A 14,270-nucleotide genomic window follows, 5' to 3' on the forward strand; every position below is an offset into this window, starting at 1 on the left:
TAATCTAGTCCCACCTGCCAGTACCTGGTCCATATCCCTCCAAACCCTTTCTATTTATATACCCATCCAGATGCCTTTTAAATGTTGCAATTGTACCAGCCTCCACCACTTCCTTTAGCAGCTCATTCCATTCTCTGCGTGAAAATGTTGCTCTTTAGGTCTCTTTTATATCTTTCCCCTTTCACCCTGAACCTATGCCCTCTAGTTCTGGGCTCTCCGACCCCAGGGAAAAGACTTTGTCCATTTATCCTATCCATGCCTCTCATGATTTTATAAGCCTCTACAAGGTCACCTCTCAGCCTTCGACACTCCAGGGAAAACAGCCCCAGCCTGTTCAGTCTCTCCCTATAGCTCAAATCCTCCAACCCTGGCAACATCCTTGTATATCTTTTTTGAACCCTTTCAAGTTTCACAACATCTTTCCAATAGGAAGGAGACCAGAATTGCATGTAATATTCCAACAGTGGCCTAACCAATGTCCTGTACAGTCGCAACATGACATCCCAACTCCTGTACTCCGTACTCTGACCAATAAAGGAAAGCATACCAAACACCTTCTTCACTATCCTATCTACCTGCGACTCCACTATCAAGGAGCTATGAACCTGCACTCCAAGGTCTCTTTGTTTAGCAACACCCCCTAGGACCTTACCATTAAGTGTATAAGTTCTACTAAGATTTGCTTTCCCAAAATGCAGCACCTCACATTTATCTAAATTAAATTCCGTCACTTCTCAGCCCCTTGACCCATCTGATCAAGAGCCCGTTGTAATCTGAAGTAACCTTCTTTGCTGTCGACTACACCTCCAATTTTGCTGTCATCTGCAAACTTACTAACTGTACTTTTTATGCTCACATCCAAATCATTTTATATAAATGATGAAAAGTAGTGGACCCAGCACTGATCCTTGTAGCACTCCACTGGTCACTGGCCTCCAGTCTGAAAAACAACCCTCTAAAACCATCCTCTGTCTTCTACCTTTGAGCCAGTTCTGTATCCAACTGGTCAGTTCTTCCTGTATTCCATGAGATCTAACCTTGCTAATCAGTCTCCTATGGGGAACCTTGTCGAACACCTTACGCAAGTCCATATAGATCACGTCTCCTGCTCTGGCCTCATCAATCCTCTTTGTTACTTCTTCACAAAACTCAATCAAGTTTGTGAGACATGATTTCCCATGTATAAAGCCATGTTGACTATCCCTATTCAATCCTTGCCTTTCCAAATACATGTACATCCTGTCCCTCCGGATTCCCTCCAACAACTTGCCCACCACCGACTATAGTCACCAGTCTATAGTTCCCTGGCTTGTTCTTACCACCCTTCTTAAACAATCGCACCACGTGAGCCTATCTCCAGTCTTCCGGCACCTCACCTGTGACTATCGATGATACAAATATCTCAGCACAAGATCCAGTAATCACTTCCCTAGCTTCCTACAGAGTTCTAGGGTACACCTTATCAGGTCCTGGGGATTTATCCACTTATGTGTTTCAAGACATACAACACTTCTTCCTCTGTAATCTGGGCATTTTGCAAGATGTCACCATCTATTTCCCTACATTCTATATCTTTCATATCCTTTTCCACCGTAAATACTGATGCAAAATATTCGTTTGGTATCTCCCCATCTCCTGCAGCTCCACACAAAGGCCGCCTTGCTGATCTTTGAGGGGCCCTATTCGCTCCCTAGTTACCCTTTTGTCCTTAATGTATTTGCAAAAACCCTTTGGATTCTCCTTAATTCTATTTGCCAAAGCTATCTCATGTCCCCGTTTTGCCCTCCGGATTTCACTCTTAAGTATACTCCTACTGCCTTTATACTCTTCTAAGGATTCACTCGATCTAACCTGTGTATACCTGACATATGCTTCCTTCTTTTTCTTAACCAAACCCTCAATTTCTTTAGTCATCCAGCATTCCCTATACCTACCAGCCTTTCCTTTCACCCTAACAGGAATATACTTTGTCTGGATTCTCGTTATCTAATTCCCATTTTCCAGCTGTCCCTTTACCTGTGAACATCTGCCCCCAATCAGCTTTTGAAAGTTCTTGCCTAATACTGTCAAAATTGGCCTTTTCGACATTTTAGAACTTCAACTTTTAGATCTGCTCTATCTTTTTCCATCACTATATTAGAACTAATAGAATTATTGTTGCTGGCTCCAAAGTGCTCCCGCACTGACACCGCAGTCAACTGCCCTGCCTTATTTCCCAAGAGTAAGTCAGGTTTTGCATCTTCTCTAGTAGATACATCCACATACTGAATCAGAAAATTTTCTTGTATGCACTTAACAAATTCCTCTCCATCTAAATCCTTAACACTATGGCAGTCCCAGTCTATGTTTGGAAAGTTTAAATCCCTACCATAACCACCCTATTATTCTTACAGATAACTGAGATCTCCTTACAAATTTGTTTCTCAATTCCCTCTGACTATTAGGGGTCTATAATACAGTCCCAATAAGGTGATCATCTCTTTCTTATTTCTCAGTTCCACCCAAATAACTTCCCTGGATGTATTTCTGGGAATATCCTCCCTCAGTACAGCTGTAATGCTATCCCTTATCAAAAATGTCACTCCCCCTCCTCTCTTGCCTCCCTTCCTGTCCTTCCTGTAGCATTTGTATCCTGGAACATTAAGCTGCCAGTCCTGCCCATCCCTGAGCCATGTTTCTGTAATTGCTATGATATCCCAGTCCCATGTTCCTAAACATGCCCTGAGTTCATCTGCCTTCCCTGTTAGGCCTCTTGCATTGAAATAAATGCAGTTTAATTTATCAGTCCTACCTTGTTCTCTGCTTTCTCCCTGCCTGCCCTGACAGTTTGGCTCGCTTCTGTTCTCAACTGTATCAATCTCAGATTGATCTCTTTCCTCATTATCTCCCTGGGTCTCACTCCCCTCACCTTTAATCGTTTAAATCCTCCCGAGCAGGTCTAGCAAATCTCCCTACCAGTATATTAGTCCCCTTCCAATTTAGGTGCAATCTGTCCTTCTTGTACAAGTCACTTCTACCCTAGAAGAGATTCCGATGATCCAAAAATGTGAATCCTTCTCCCATACACCAGCTGCTCAGCCATGCATTCATCTGCTCTATCCTCCTATTCCTATCCTCACTAGCTCATAGCACCAGGAATAACCCAGATATTACTACTCTCGAGGACCTCTTTTTTTAAAAAATTCCTGCCTAACTCTCTGTAATCTCCCTTCTGAATCTCAACCTTCTTCCTTCCTATGTCATTGGTTCCAATGTGGACAGTGCCCTCTTCCCCCTTGAGAACATTCTGCACCCTCTCGAGACATCCTTGATCCTGGCACCAGGGAAGCAATACACCATTCTGATTTTTCACTGCTGGCAACAGGAATGTCTGTCTGTACCTCGGACTAGAGAGTCCCCTAACACAATCGATCTCGTGAAACCCGATGCACCCCTCATTGCATTAGAGCCTGTCTGAATACCAGAAACATGGCTGTTCTCAGACAGAAAAATGGCAGCTGGATTCACTTCATCGTAGGAGAGGGTCCACATCTGTCTTCTGGCTGTGGGAAAGCCTTCCTCGGTTCAGAGGAGGGCAGAAAGGGAAAGGGAGACATGGTATTCCTGGTTGTTGCTGCGGGTTGATAATTAAGGTTATTAGGTGAAAGTGAGGACTGCAGATGCTAAAGATTAAAGTCGAGAGTATGGTGTTCCAAAACCACAGCAGGTCAGGAGCAAGAGAATCGATGTTTCGGGCAAAAGCCCTAATGACGTTACTGCTGAGCCCACTGCAACTCAGTCATAGCTCAGGGTTTTCCCTCACCTCCTGAAGACTGCCCACCTAATCCTGTGGGGCTTTGCAACAACTTCACAGGGAACTGTTGCAGTGGGGAGGTGGTCTTTCATAGTCAGGCACATGAGTGACTTCTAACTGCCCTCTGAAGTTGCTTAAACAGTCCACATAAAGCAGCTTAACATATCAGTGGCTAAAAAGCTGGAGATTGAAAATAAATGCAAGTTACCAACTTTCCAGACATCTTGAGAATTGACTTAGAAATCTCAATCAGGAGGAAACACCAGCCACCCCCCTCTACCACCATCACTGAGTCTCACGTCATCAACATCATGGGTGCATCATTGACCAGAAGAAGCCAAACTAGACCAGTCATACTAACTCACTTCCTGATCCTGTTCAAGCCTTTCGTCTTGCTGCAAGGCCCATCAACAAAATGTAGAAGAATACTTCTTTGGAAATGTGCCGCTGTGACCCGTTCTCAGGAAAGTGTATATCATCCAGAATAAAGTATCTTGCTGAATCTGTTCCTATAGCATTGGCCTCAGTATTCAGCTTTACCATAACTGCCGTGTGCAATGTGGTTGTGGTATGATCATCTGAAGGACATGGCGGGGAGTATTTTGTTCAGTTAATCGAATGCTGGATAATCGAATGCTGGATGATATAGTTTAGCCAAGCATCAGGACTTGTGATCTTGCTGGATAATCCAAAATTTGGATAATTGAATGCTGGATAATCGAATGCTGGATAACATAGTTTAGCCAAGCATTTGGGAATTGCGATCTTGCTGGATAATCCGAAATTTGGATAATCGAATGCTGGATAATTGAGGTTCCTGTGTACAGAGTTGACGGTACCTCAAAAAAAAAGACAAAAGCAGCTGTATCACAGAAACCACATCACTTCCAATTCATACACCATTGTATGGACCTATATTGCCATTCCTTCATTATCATAATTCAATATCCCGCAATGGGAACACCACAGGGCTGTAGTGTTTGAAAGAGAAGACCATCCATTTCCGGTCCAAGTATTTTAACAAGGGCAGGAATTATATCCTGGCTGGTGTCACTGATATCATAATAAGAAATAAGAAGGAAGAATCACTGCTATTCCTGATATGAGTGACCTTGCCTTATTGTCACTGGCTTTCACAGTTGCCGTATAGCAAACCTAAAGTGATAATGCGTGATAAACAGAGGGTGTTGGTATTTTTTTATTGGTGCACTTATGTTTCAGGACACAGATTGCAATGTTTTTTCTGAGAACTAATATTGAAATTGATTGTGTTAGATACAAAGTCTGCAGGTATGACAGGAAATAATAAAGTGAACTGTGTGGTGTACTTCTGACCCTATGAAAAATGTGCCAAGTGTTGAGGCCAGTACTGTACATCTCTCCGAGAAATTTTGCCACACCATTAAAATGCATAATGTGCCTTTGTACTGATACACTGTATCTTGTCTGAAACCAGTGAGGCATAGTTTTACACTGTAGCAATAAATCACAAACGAACAAGCAACACTTCAGTGGAATTGAAACTGTTCATTAAGTCTGCCCGTTTCTGTGTGTGTTTTAATTTCATCATTTGGGAGCCATTATGACATTTACCCAATTGACTAATGTCATAATGGCAAATTGGTTGCTGTATTTTCCTGCATTGTAGCATTAATTGTGCTTCAAAGGCAGTTAATTGGCTGTAAAAAGCTTTGGGATATCCTGAGGAAGTGAAGCATCCACATAAATGCAAGTTCTTCCTTTTAATCATTTACAATTTTCAAATCGTTTGATGACTGCAATATGAAGGATAGAATGGGAGGTAGGACCATTACCAGAGCTCTGAATTTTATTTTGCTGCTCACGAAAACTCACACAAGCTCTTAGTAACCAGAGTGATGAATGCCATGTGACACAAAAATGAAAGAAAATTCAGAGAAATTAGATTTTGGAGCTTAATTCCCCGTGATAAAGCATTGTGCAATGCATTCACATTAACTTACCTTGTGTCTCATTTTCCTTGAGTTGATAGCTTATTTCTTTCAAACAGATTAACTAATATCTGAAAATTGCACAAAGCCCACTTTCTGTGGAAGTGTTGAATAGAAATTAAAAGGCCTGGCAACCACTTTATATTATCGAGCTAGATTGAAACGGGACACTCTGGCTAGGAGTTTGTCATATTTGGAAAAGAGTCATTTTTAACTTATTACCTGGAAAGCTTCTCTTCACAAATCATAGTGAGTTTTCTTGTGCTATCATTCTAAACCTGTCTCATTAAATGCCCCAGTGGAGCTTCTCTCATCTGTTGCTAACCTGATTCTCCCACTTGGCATAATCCAAATAGCTTGCTCTGCTGGGGTATCCCAGCATTCCTAGAACTGGCACCATCTTTAAAAGTCTCATGCAGCTGACAAGCGCAGTCAGCCTAGGGCTGCCCTTACGGTTTGCCATCCCCTTCCCTCAGGTCTGGCAATAGAGACCATGACACCAGGTCCTGCCAGCCTGGTCCAATGTTGCCACCCGGGTTGGTGTGGTTTCAGCCAACTGGAGGAATGCCCAGCACCATGTAGGAGGAAGGTCAATGACCTCACCTACTCTGCCACTGTCAGTGCCACCATCTTCTCTCTGCTACCTCAACAAATCATTCAATCTCTGCTATTGCACCCATCTTCAACTAAGACTCATGCTTTACTCTTTTCAGCTACAGCTAGCATCGCTCACAGTCACCCACCCCGTGCCCCCTGCATGACCTCTGTGCTGTCTATTCACTCACTCAGCATGGTGCTGTACAACAACATATCCAGCCCCTTGACTAATGATTGTTGCCCAGCATGGCACGCTGCCTGGCTTTCTATCAGTGCTAATTTGTAAGGCAATACTGTGAGACTTTGAGCTCTGGCTGAGGGGGCAATGCACAAAAAAGCAAGGCAAGGCATGGATGCTGTGAGCCTTGAGGTGGGTTAAGATGAGTGAGTGTTAATACAGTAAGTGAATCGTCCTAAGATGTAACCTTATCCAGTCCATGAGCTGGATGTCTGTCCCCACCTGTAAAGTGTCAAACGATTTCATTGTCACATGTATTTAACAGTAAAATACAGTGAAAAGCCCTTATTTGTCACTGCGATTTGGTGCCATTTTGAATAATTTAAGAATATGGAAGAAAAAGAAATATCGCTTCAAAAAAATCCATTAGTCCTGAGCCAGCATCAACGATACCTGCATCACCATCCTGCTGCCATTACTTTGCCGACGTCTTCACTAGATATAACCAATGTTGAAGTCACCAATCCTCAGGCGCCATCTTTTACTCACTAATGTCTTTCCTCACTAATGTCGCCTCCAGCCACTGATTCTGATGCCAGGTCCTGTGCTCGCTTCCGAAACATAGGTAATGGCCCACTCGAAATCTGTGCTAGACCCACCCACCTCTACACTGGGCCTGCTCGAAGGCCACGCAGAGTGCAGACACTTACTGTAAGTGAATCGCAGGTGTGCCATGAGGATGTGGAGAAGCTGTCAGATGCCAATATGTGTAATGTGAGATGAATGCCAATGCTGTCTGTGGAGTGTGCCCTGAGACGTTAGCACCAGGTGTCCAAGATAGAGATCCGGAGGAGAAAACAGTGAGCAAGAATCCTCAGATATCTGCTCTGCCTTTCATGTAAGGAATTCTTGGCATCTGGTCTCTATCTGGCGTGGAATGGGAAACTGGCTATAAATGAGACAAGATTAGATAATGTTAACACTGAGTGATAACCCCCGTTCATAGATCTCCCATCACTCATTATCAAGAATTTGTTCAGAATTCAGTTGGAAAATGTGACTTATTGCTCATGATTTGGTGAAAGGCCTTGCTAGACATTCTTCAACCATAGCTGTATTCCTGATGAAGGGCTTTTGCCTGAAACGTCGATTTTCCTGCTCCTTGGATGCTGCCTGAACTGCTGTGCTTTTCCAGCACCACTCTAATCCAGAATCTGGTTTCCAGCATCTGCAGTCATAGTTTTTACCTATTCTTCAACCATAGCCCATGTTATTCAAGGCCTGGAAGAGCTCACCCATTGAGTTGATGGCCTGTTTTACATTCCTTCTCTTGTCAACAGAAATAAAAGATGCACCTCACAAATTAAATATCATGTCCACAAAACAATAGGACTAAACAGTCAAAAGCTATATATACCTTCAGTTGTGACATGTAATTTTATTACATTGCAAGATGGAATAGATGCATTTTTGTACCTTCGAATTAATTTGTATACCAGAAGTTGTTGTTTATATATTGAGAGGACTGGAGTTCAAGGATGCAGATTTATGTTATACAAAACTCTGGTTAGGCTCCACCTGGGGCAGGTCTGAGCACCACAACTTGGGAAGGGTATATTAACCTTGGAGGGAGTAAATCAAAGGTTTACAAGAATAATACCTGGTCAACAAGGGGCCAAGTTATATGGTGCGATTTTACAGATTAGGTCGGTTTTCACTGTAGTTTAAAAGGTTAAAGGTCATCTTATCAAAGTCTTCAAGCTATAAACAGGAAAACACATGTTCGATAAAGATAAACTGTTTCCATTGATTAGAGATTCTAGAACTAAAGGCATAGTTTGAGAATTAGGGCTGGACTGTTCAGATTTGGATTTGGATTTTAGATTTTATTGTTATGTGGACTCAAGTACAGGAGTACAGTGAAGATTGTATAATGTTACCATCCATGATGCTACCTTAGGTATTACCTAGTATTAAAAAAAAGCTTAGGTTACGGTAGTAAGAGAAATAGTTAAAAAGTTAAGCACTACTTCATAGAATAGCAGAAAAAAAGGAAATTGGTAATAGCTAAGATTAAAGTATTTTGTAGTTCAAACTAGGAAAATAAAGGAATAAGTTCAAAGTTCAACAGTCATTGATGAGTCGTCTGCTTATCTCATTCCGCTGTCTGCTCTTGCTGCCACCTCAGCAGATACCATCATTTTTGCTGAAACTGCCCTCATCTGATCTCTCCAGGTGTATCGGGAGGATCCCAGGCAGGATCCATTCACATACTGAGCCGAGACACCACCTTGAGCCACTGAGAGACCAGCCAGCCAGCTCAGGAGAGATGTTAGGAAGCACCTCTACACACAAAGGGTGGTAGATGTTGGGAATTCTCTTCTGCAAATGGCAGCTGGTGCTCAATCAGTTCACAGAGTTAGAGCCTCGTCACAGTACAGATAAAGGCCATTCGGCCCATCACATCTGCACTGACCCACAGAAGAGCATCCACCTGTAACCCCACATTTGCCATGGTTTTACCCATAGTTGTTAGTTTTAAATCTGCCACAGATTTTTTTGTTAAGCAAAGATATTAACAGATATGGGCCAAAGGCCATATGAGTGAGGCGACAGACTACCCATGATCTCATTGAATGGCAGAACAGGCTCGAGGGGCTGGATGAAGGGCTTTTGCCTAAAATGTTGACTCTCCTATTCCTCGGATGCTGCCTGCCCTGCTGTGCTTTTCCAGTGCCACACTCTCTCCTCTAATCTCCAGCATCTGCAGTCCTCATGTTTGCCTCGAGGGCTGAATGGCCAACTCCTGTTTCTGTGTTCTTATATATTTATGCAACTGAGCAGACATTGGTCATGCTGAAACGTTTTAATTTATGTATGCGAAATATGAAAAATTCACAGTGCTCTGAAATTCTGAAGAGTCGAGGAAACAAATTGGAACTGCAGTCAGCTCTATACTGATGGTTTTGTTGGCAGAACAAAGCTGCAGTTCCCAGGTTCATCACCAGAGGGCATATTTTGCCAGTAATGCTGCAGAAGTAATGGAGTTTATTACTGCAATTTCTAAATATTGTGGGACTGAAATGTCTATCAAAATACCAATTTATCTCAAAATATCATAGCATTGTAATAGCTGTAAGTATATTGTTAAATATTTCTTTCCTGTCCAGCATTTTAATCTTTAAAGCTCTCACTTCTTCCTCACATTCTATACAGTTCCTTGTTTGGAGGTCAGTGTTTGTTAATTAGATTTCCCTTCTGCTTTTTACACTTGATAGGTGCCATGGTTTAATTCCTTCTTTTGTCAAGCATCCCTGTTCTTGCCGAGGTTTTTGAGTACAATGGGAATTAAAGCTCAGGGGGATATGTGGGAACTGGAGGAGAGGTAAAAGATAAACTGTGATTTTGCTGAGGAGGCTCACAGAGTCATAAGGCTAATCTGAGCCTATCTCTTCAGATCATCACCAACAGAGTAGGAACTTACTGTGTGGAATATATAAACAGGAACAGATCAGTCATTAATTCTGTTCTGCCCCTAGTAATCATAGCCAGTTGTATGGGAGAACCAAGACTGCTCCTAAGCTGTTTAGGCACTTGTTCAAAGAAATCATGGGCTGCATTTCAGAGGTGTGCAACTGTTCATCTCTGCCAGCTTCAGCCGTCCTGAGAATACCAGTCCAGCACATTGCTGGTACTGTAGGAAGAAACATGAGAACGGTCAGGCACATTCAGAAAGGAAAGTCTCAGGGTTTGAGAGTGGGGGAGAAATGTGAGAATCCAAGGAGAGAGAGCTTGGTGTGGGGGGAGGGGCAGTTGGTTTTGGAGATCCGGCAGTATGGAAAGAAGTGCTGGTGAAATCTTAAGGGGGGTGGGGGGGTTGCTCCCAGCCCATGCAGGGCTTGTCCTGGTCAGTTGTGCAAACCCAATTTCCATCCTCCTGTCTCGTCGGCCATAAATTAATGGATTTCCCACTCTCCTAGTGGATAGACTATAGGCTAAGCCTAACCCACCTTTAATTATTCATGCAAGCATGGTAGGTTGGTGGGCAGCGAAATGAGGTGGGGGTCAGCAGAAGGATGTGAGGGAAGGCCAGCCAACATATATACATGCCCTTGTTGTCGCAAACGTGTCCAGTGGGGGCATGTGGGATGCAAAGCCATGGTCGATCTGTGACAGAACTTCATACATCTGCTTCTGTGCTACACTCCCACCAGCCCTCTACCTTCTATTAACTATTTCCTGTTAGTTTATCAATCCGAAATCCATCAATCTCAGAGTTAACATCATCTGTGTATCATCTATCGTTTGGGGAAGGGTTCCCGATATGTCCCATCGTTATGCTAGAGATATGTTTTCTATCTTCACTCTAATTTTCAGGCTGTATCCCCTCATCTCAGATTCTTCAACCAGCAGAATTCCCTAAAGAATCGCCTTCAATATCTAATTGTCTATTGTCCAAATCACCCCTAAACTTTCTGAATTCTAGGATTTGCAACCACTTTAAAAAATTTTTTATTCTCCTTGCAATTTAACTCATTTGAGTAATTCTATATAATTTCAGCAAGTCTTCTTTGCACTCCCTCAAATGTTAAAATATCCTTCCTGGAGTATAATGCCCAGAATGGACAGAATATTCTGGATATGGGTGACAGCACCCCCCTGTGGAGAAGCTTAGAAGCACACGGGGAGCAGCTTCCATGGTTCTGTGTCAGCTTTGGAAATGTGGGATCCACAAGTTGTTGTCAGTTTCAGAGGAATAAAGACAATGAACAGTGCCAGTTTCATTGCGTGGCTACCATAAAAATCCAGACCAATGACTTGGCCAAAGTTGTGATTTTACATAAAAAGTAGAGCTGAGCCATGTTACATATTGGCGACAGCCACTGAATCACAAAGAAAGTTGCAGACTCAGCTTCAGAGATCTGGGCATAAAGTCTTGGCTGGTATTCTACTGCAGTGCAGAAAGAGTGTCTCACAGTCAAATTTGCCACCTTTCGGATGCAACCTTCTCGGGTGGACATGATTTGAAGGAGGCAGGAGAATTTTCCCTGTATCTGGCCAATGTTCATCCTTCACCCAGCATCATCAAAGCAGCCTATCTAGCTATTTTCAGGATGCTGTTTGTGGAACATTTGTGAATGTACTTTTACATGTTTCTTACTTTATAGTGAGTGAAAACACTTTAAAATGCTTTGTTGGTTGTGATGTGCATTGGGATGTATTGAAATTATGAGTTATTGCAATATTAGTGCCAGACTTCTCTGCTTTTTAAGCACAATTTCAAACCCCTCTGCTTTGTCAATGTTTATTACCAATTCAGAATCAATTAAGCAATTAAGCTTTGGATTGGTTATGGTTATTACACTTTGTTCCAATGGAGGTCTCCTTCAAAATTGAAATGCTTCAAACCGTCCTGTTTTCAATTTTGGTAAAGTTTTTTCTGCTGTTCCAATGAATTGAGTATTTTTCTCTTTTCCTTCATAGACCACTCCAGCTCAAGTGGCATCTCATCCTTCAAACCAAACCGATCTCACATTACCATCCCCACAGCCCATGTCATGCCTTCCACCTCCAACTCCTCTTCAACTAGACCTGGACATCAGGACGGAGCTGCCTGCACTAAATACAACATAACCTTGTCACAGTCTGGCAAGCCAAAAAACCTTTCTACACCAAAAACGATTTTAGATATGAAGGATCCCAGACCTATCAGGAAATGGTCATCACTGTCCAAACTCTGTAGTGCAGAGAATTGTAACCCTGAGTGTGGGGCTGCTGGGAATGTGGATTCATTAAACAATATGGAAGATCTATCAAACTACAATGTGGAGCCAAATGCATATGGAGTAAATGTGCCAGACAATTTTACATATCAGAAGTTGGAACATTTGAGGAGCGAAGACACACAGAGTTGGAGCACATGTTCCAAAGAACCCACGCAGAACCTCTCTTCAGTTTCTCATGGAGGATACAAATATGAGAACTTTTGTCGAGGTGCTGGGGACTCTTCTTTTCCAGCTACAACACCCAACAAAAACCACTTAGATTTCAAGTTCAGTGCCTTACATGCTGACAAAACGACCTCAGCTGACTGTGATGCTTCTGGAAAAAGACACAGTTTTAAGTCATTGGAAAGCCAATCTGTTCATGGGACACCAGCCCCATCATCCTTGAGGACTCAGTTGTGGCTTAGTGACCAGATGCAAACCAATTCTCTTGACCTCAGATCTGCTGAAGGATCATGTAGTTTTCCTGTTTGTCAACATAAACAGCACCCCGAACAGTTGAAACGAGAATCTGATTCAGTCCAGGTAAGCATTAAAAAAGGAAGTATTGCTTCCATGTTGTTTTGTCCCAGCATTGGAATCATAGTAATGATTGAGCAATCATCGTCAGGAATTAATGTGTGAGAAGTTTTTTTTATGCTCAAAACAACCATTCAATTAGTGTTCAGTGGCCTATTTGTTCACAGAGACCCTCATTCAGTATTTGTGAAGGTGTCAGCAAGTAAAATGAGCCCATCAAAACTCCCTTTGACATCTTTACTGTAACACAGCTCATTTGTGGACCAGACTCAGTGAGGGAATATCTTTGCCTCCTCTCACTAATTGCACACTTAAAACAAACCAAAGCAATCTTGTTAGCCTTTGTCCAGATGATTAATAATCACTATCTTGTCTTATTATATACAACAGCTTTGTGGGGAGGGAAAACGTTGATTTCAGATGTGTTGTGTTTGGCAAATACAAAAGGAAAAATGCAACCAAGAAAAATATTCTGTGACTTCTTTTTTAAAATGCAGAGCTTGTTCGGAGCTGTCCGTGTGTGAAGCAATAATTTCATCACATCACTGTTGCCAAAAATATTTTCAGACATCTTCACTCTTTCCTAGAGGTTAATGTACATTAGCATGCAGTTCTCTGGGTTTAAATCCAGCTCTCTTGTGCTATGCCCACATGTCTTTCATGATTTTTGAGACCATCCAGTAAGTGTTCACAGCTTCATATCTGTGAACAATATCTCAGGATTACTTGTTCCTGTCCTCACTTGAGTGTAGCTTTGAACTGAGTTCAGGCAGGATTGTGGGTCATGGCTAATTTCCTTTCATAACGCAGGGGCCCTGAAGTCAATCATATTGTCCTTACAACTGCTTCTAATCAGGTTCAGCTAAGTGAGCTAAAGCTAAGTGTCCATTCAGGTATGTCGAAGAATCTGCATTGTTCGGTAGCCATACACACGTGATGCATTTATGTGCAGACACATCGGACCGCTACACATTTCTTACCAGTGCTTATTATAGTTTGAATAAATAGTTTGGTTTTCAGAACAGCAAATGAGTCATCGTTCCATCATATGAGCCTCCTAAAAACAACCTGATGATCATAAACAATATCCCACCAACCACCTTAAACCTTAATCCATATGCTTCATTAAGACTTTAAATAATTTAAGGCCAATTCCCAGTATGATACATATAGCAATGAAAACATGTAACCTGCTTGATTGAGCCAGAAGTAAAGAAAATGCAACTGAATGTTTTGTTCAAATTGAACTTGAAAGGGTTGAGAAAGGATTTATAAGGATGTTGTCAGGGTTGGAGGATTTGAGCTATAGGGAGAGGCTGAACAGGCTGGGGCTGTTTTCCCTGGAGTGAGGGGTGACCTTATAGAGGTTTATAAAATTATGAGAGGCATGGATAGGATAAATAGACAAAGTCTTTTTCTTGGGGTGG

The 14,270-nt window shown here is 42.2% G+C and overlaps 1 protein-coding gene across 3 annotated transcripts in view; it reads left to right on the top strand.

Annotated features, from left to right (window-relative positions):
- The window catches only part of cep85l (centrosomal protein 85L), a 303,075-nt gene that overhangs the window by 155,163 nt on the left and 133,642 nt on the right, over window positions 1-14,270 (top strand). For all 3 annotated transcript variants that reach the window (XM_043684467.2, XM_043684463.2, XM_043684471.2), the window contains exon 3: window positions 12,023-12,849. In XM_043684467.2, coding sequence (XP_043540402.2) covers window positions 12,023-12,849 — 827 coding nt within the window. The remainder of the gene's footprint in view (window positions 1-12,022; window positions 12,850-14,270) is intronic.

The sequence above is a fragment of the Chiloscyllium plagiosum genome, unplaced genomic scaffold (assembly GCF_037043375.1).
Source record: "Chiloscyllium plagiosum isolate Xiang-an unplaced genomic scaffold, Cpla_swu_hap1 HiC_scaffold_3, whole genome shotgun sequence".
In the NCBI taxonomy this organism is placed as follows: Eukaryota; Metazoa; Chordata; class Chondrichthyes; order Orectolobiformes; family Hemiscylliidae; genus Chiloscyllium; species Chiloscyllium plagiosum.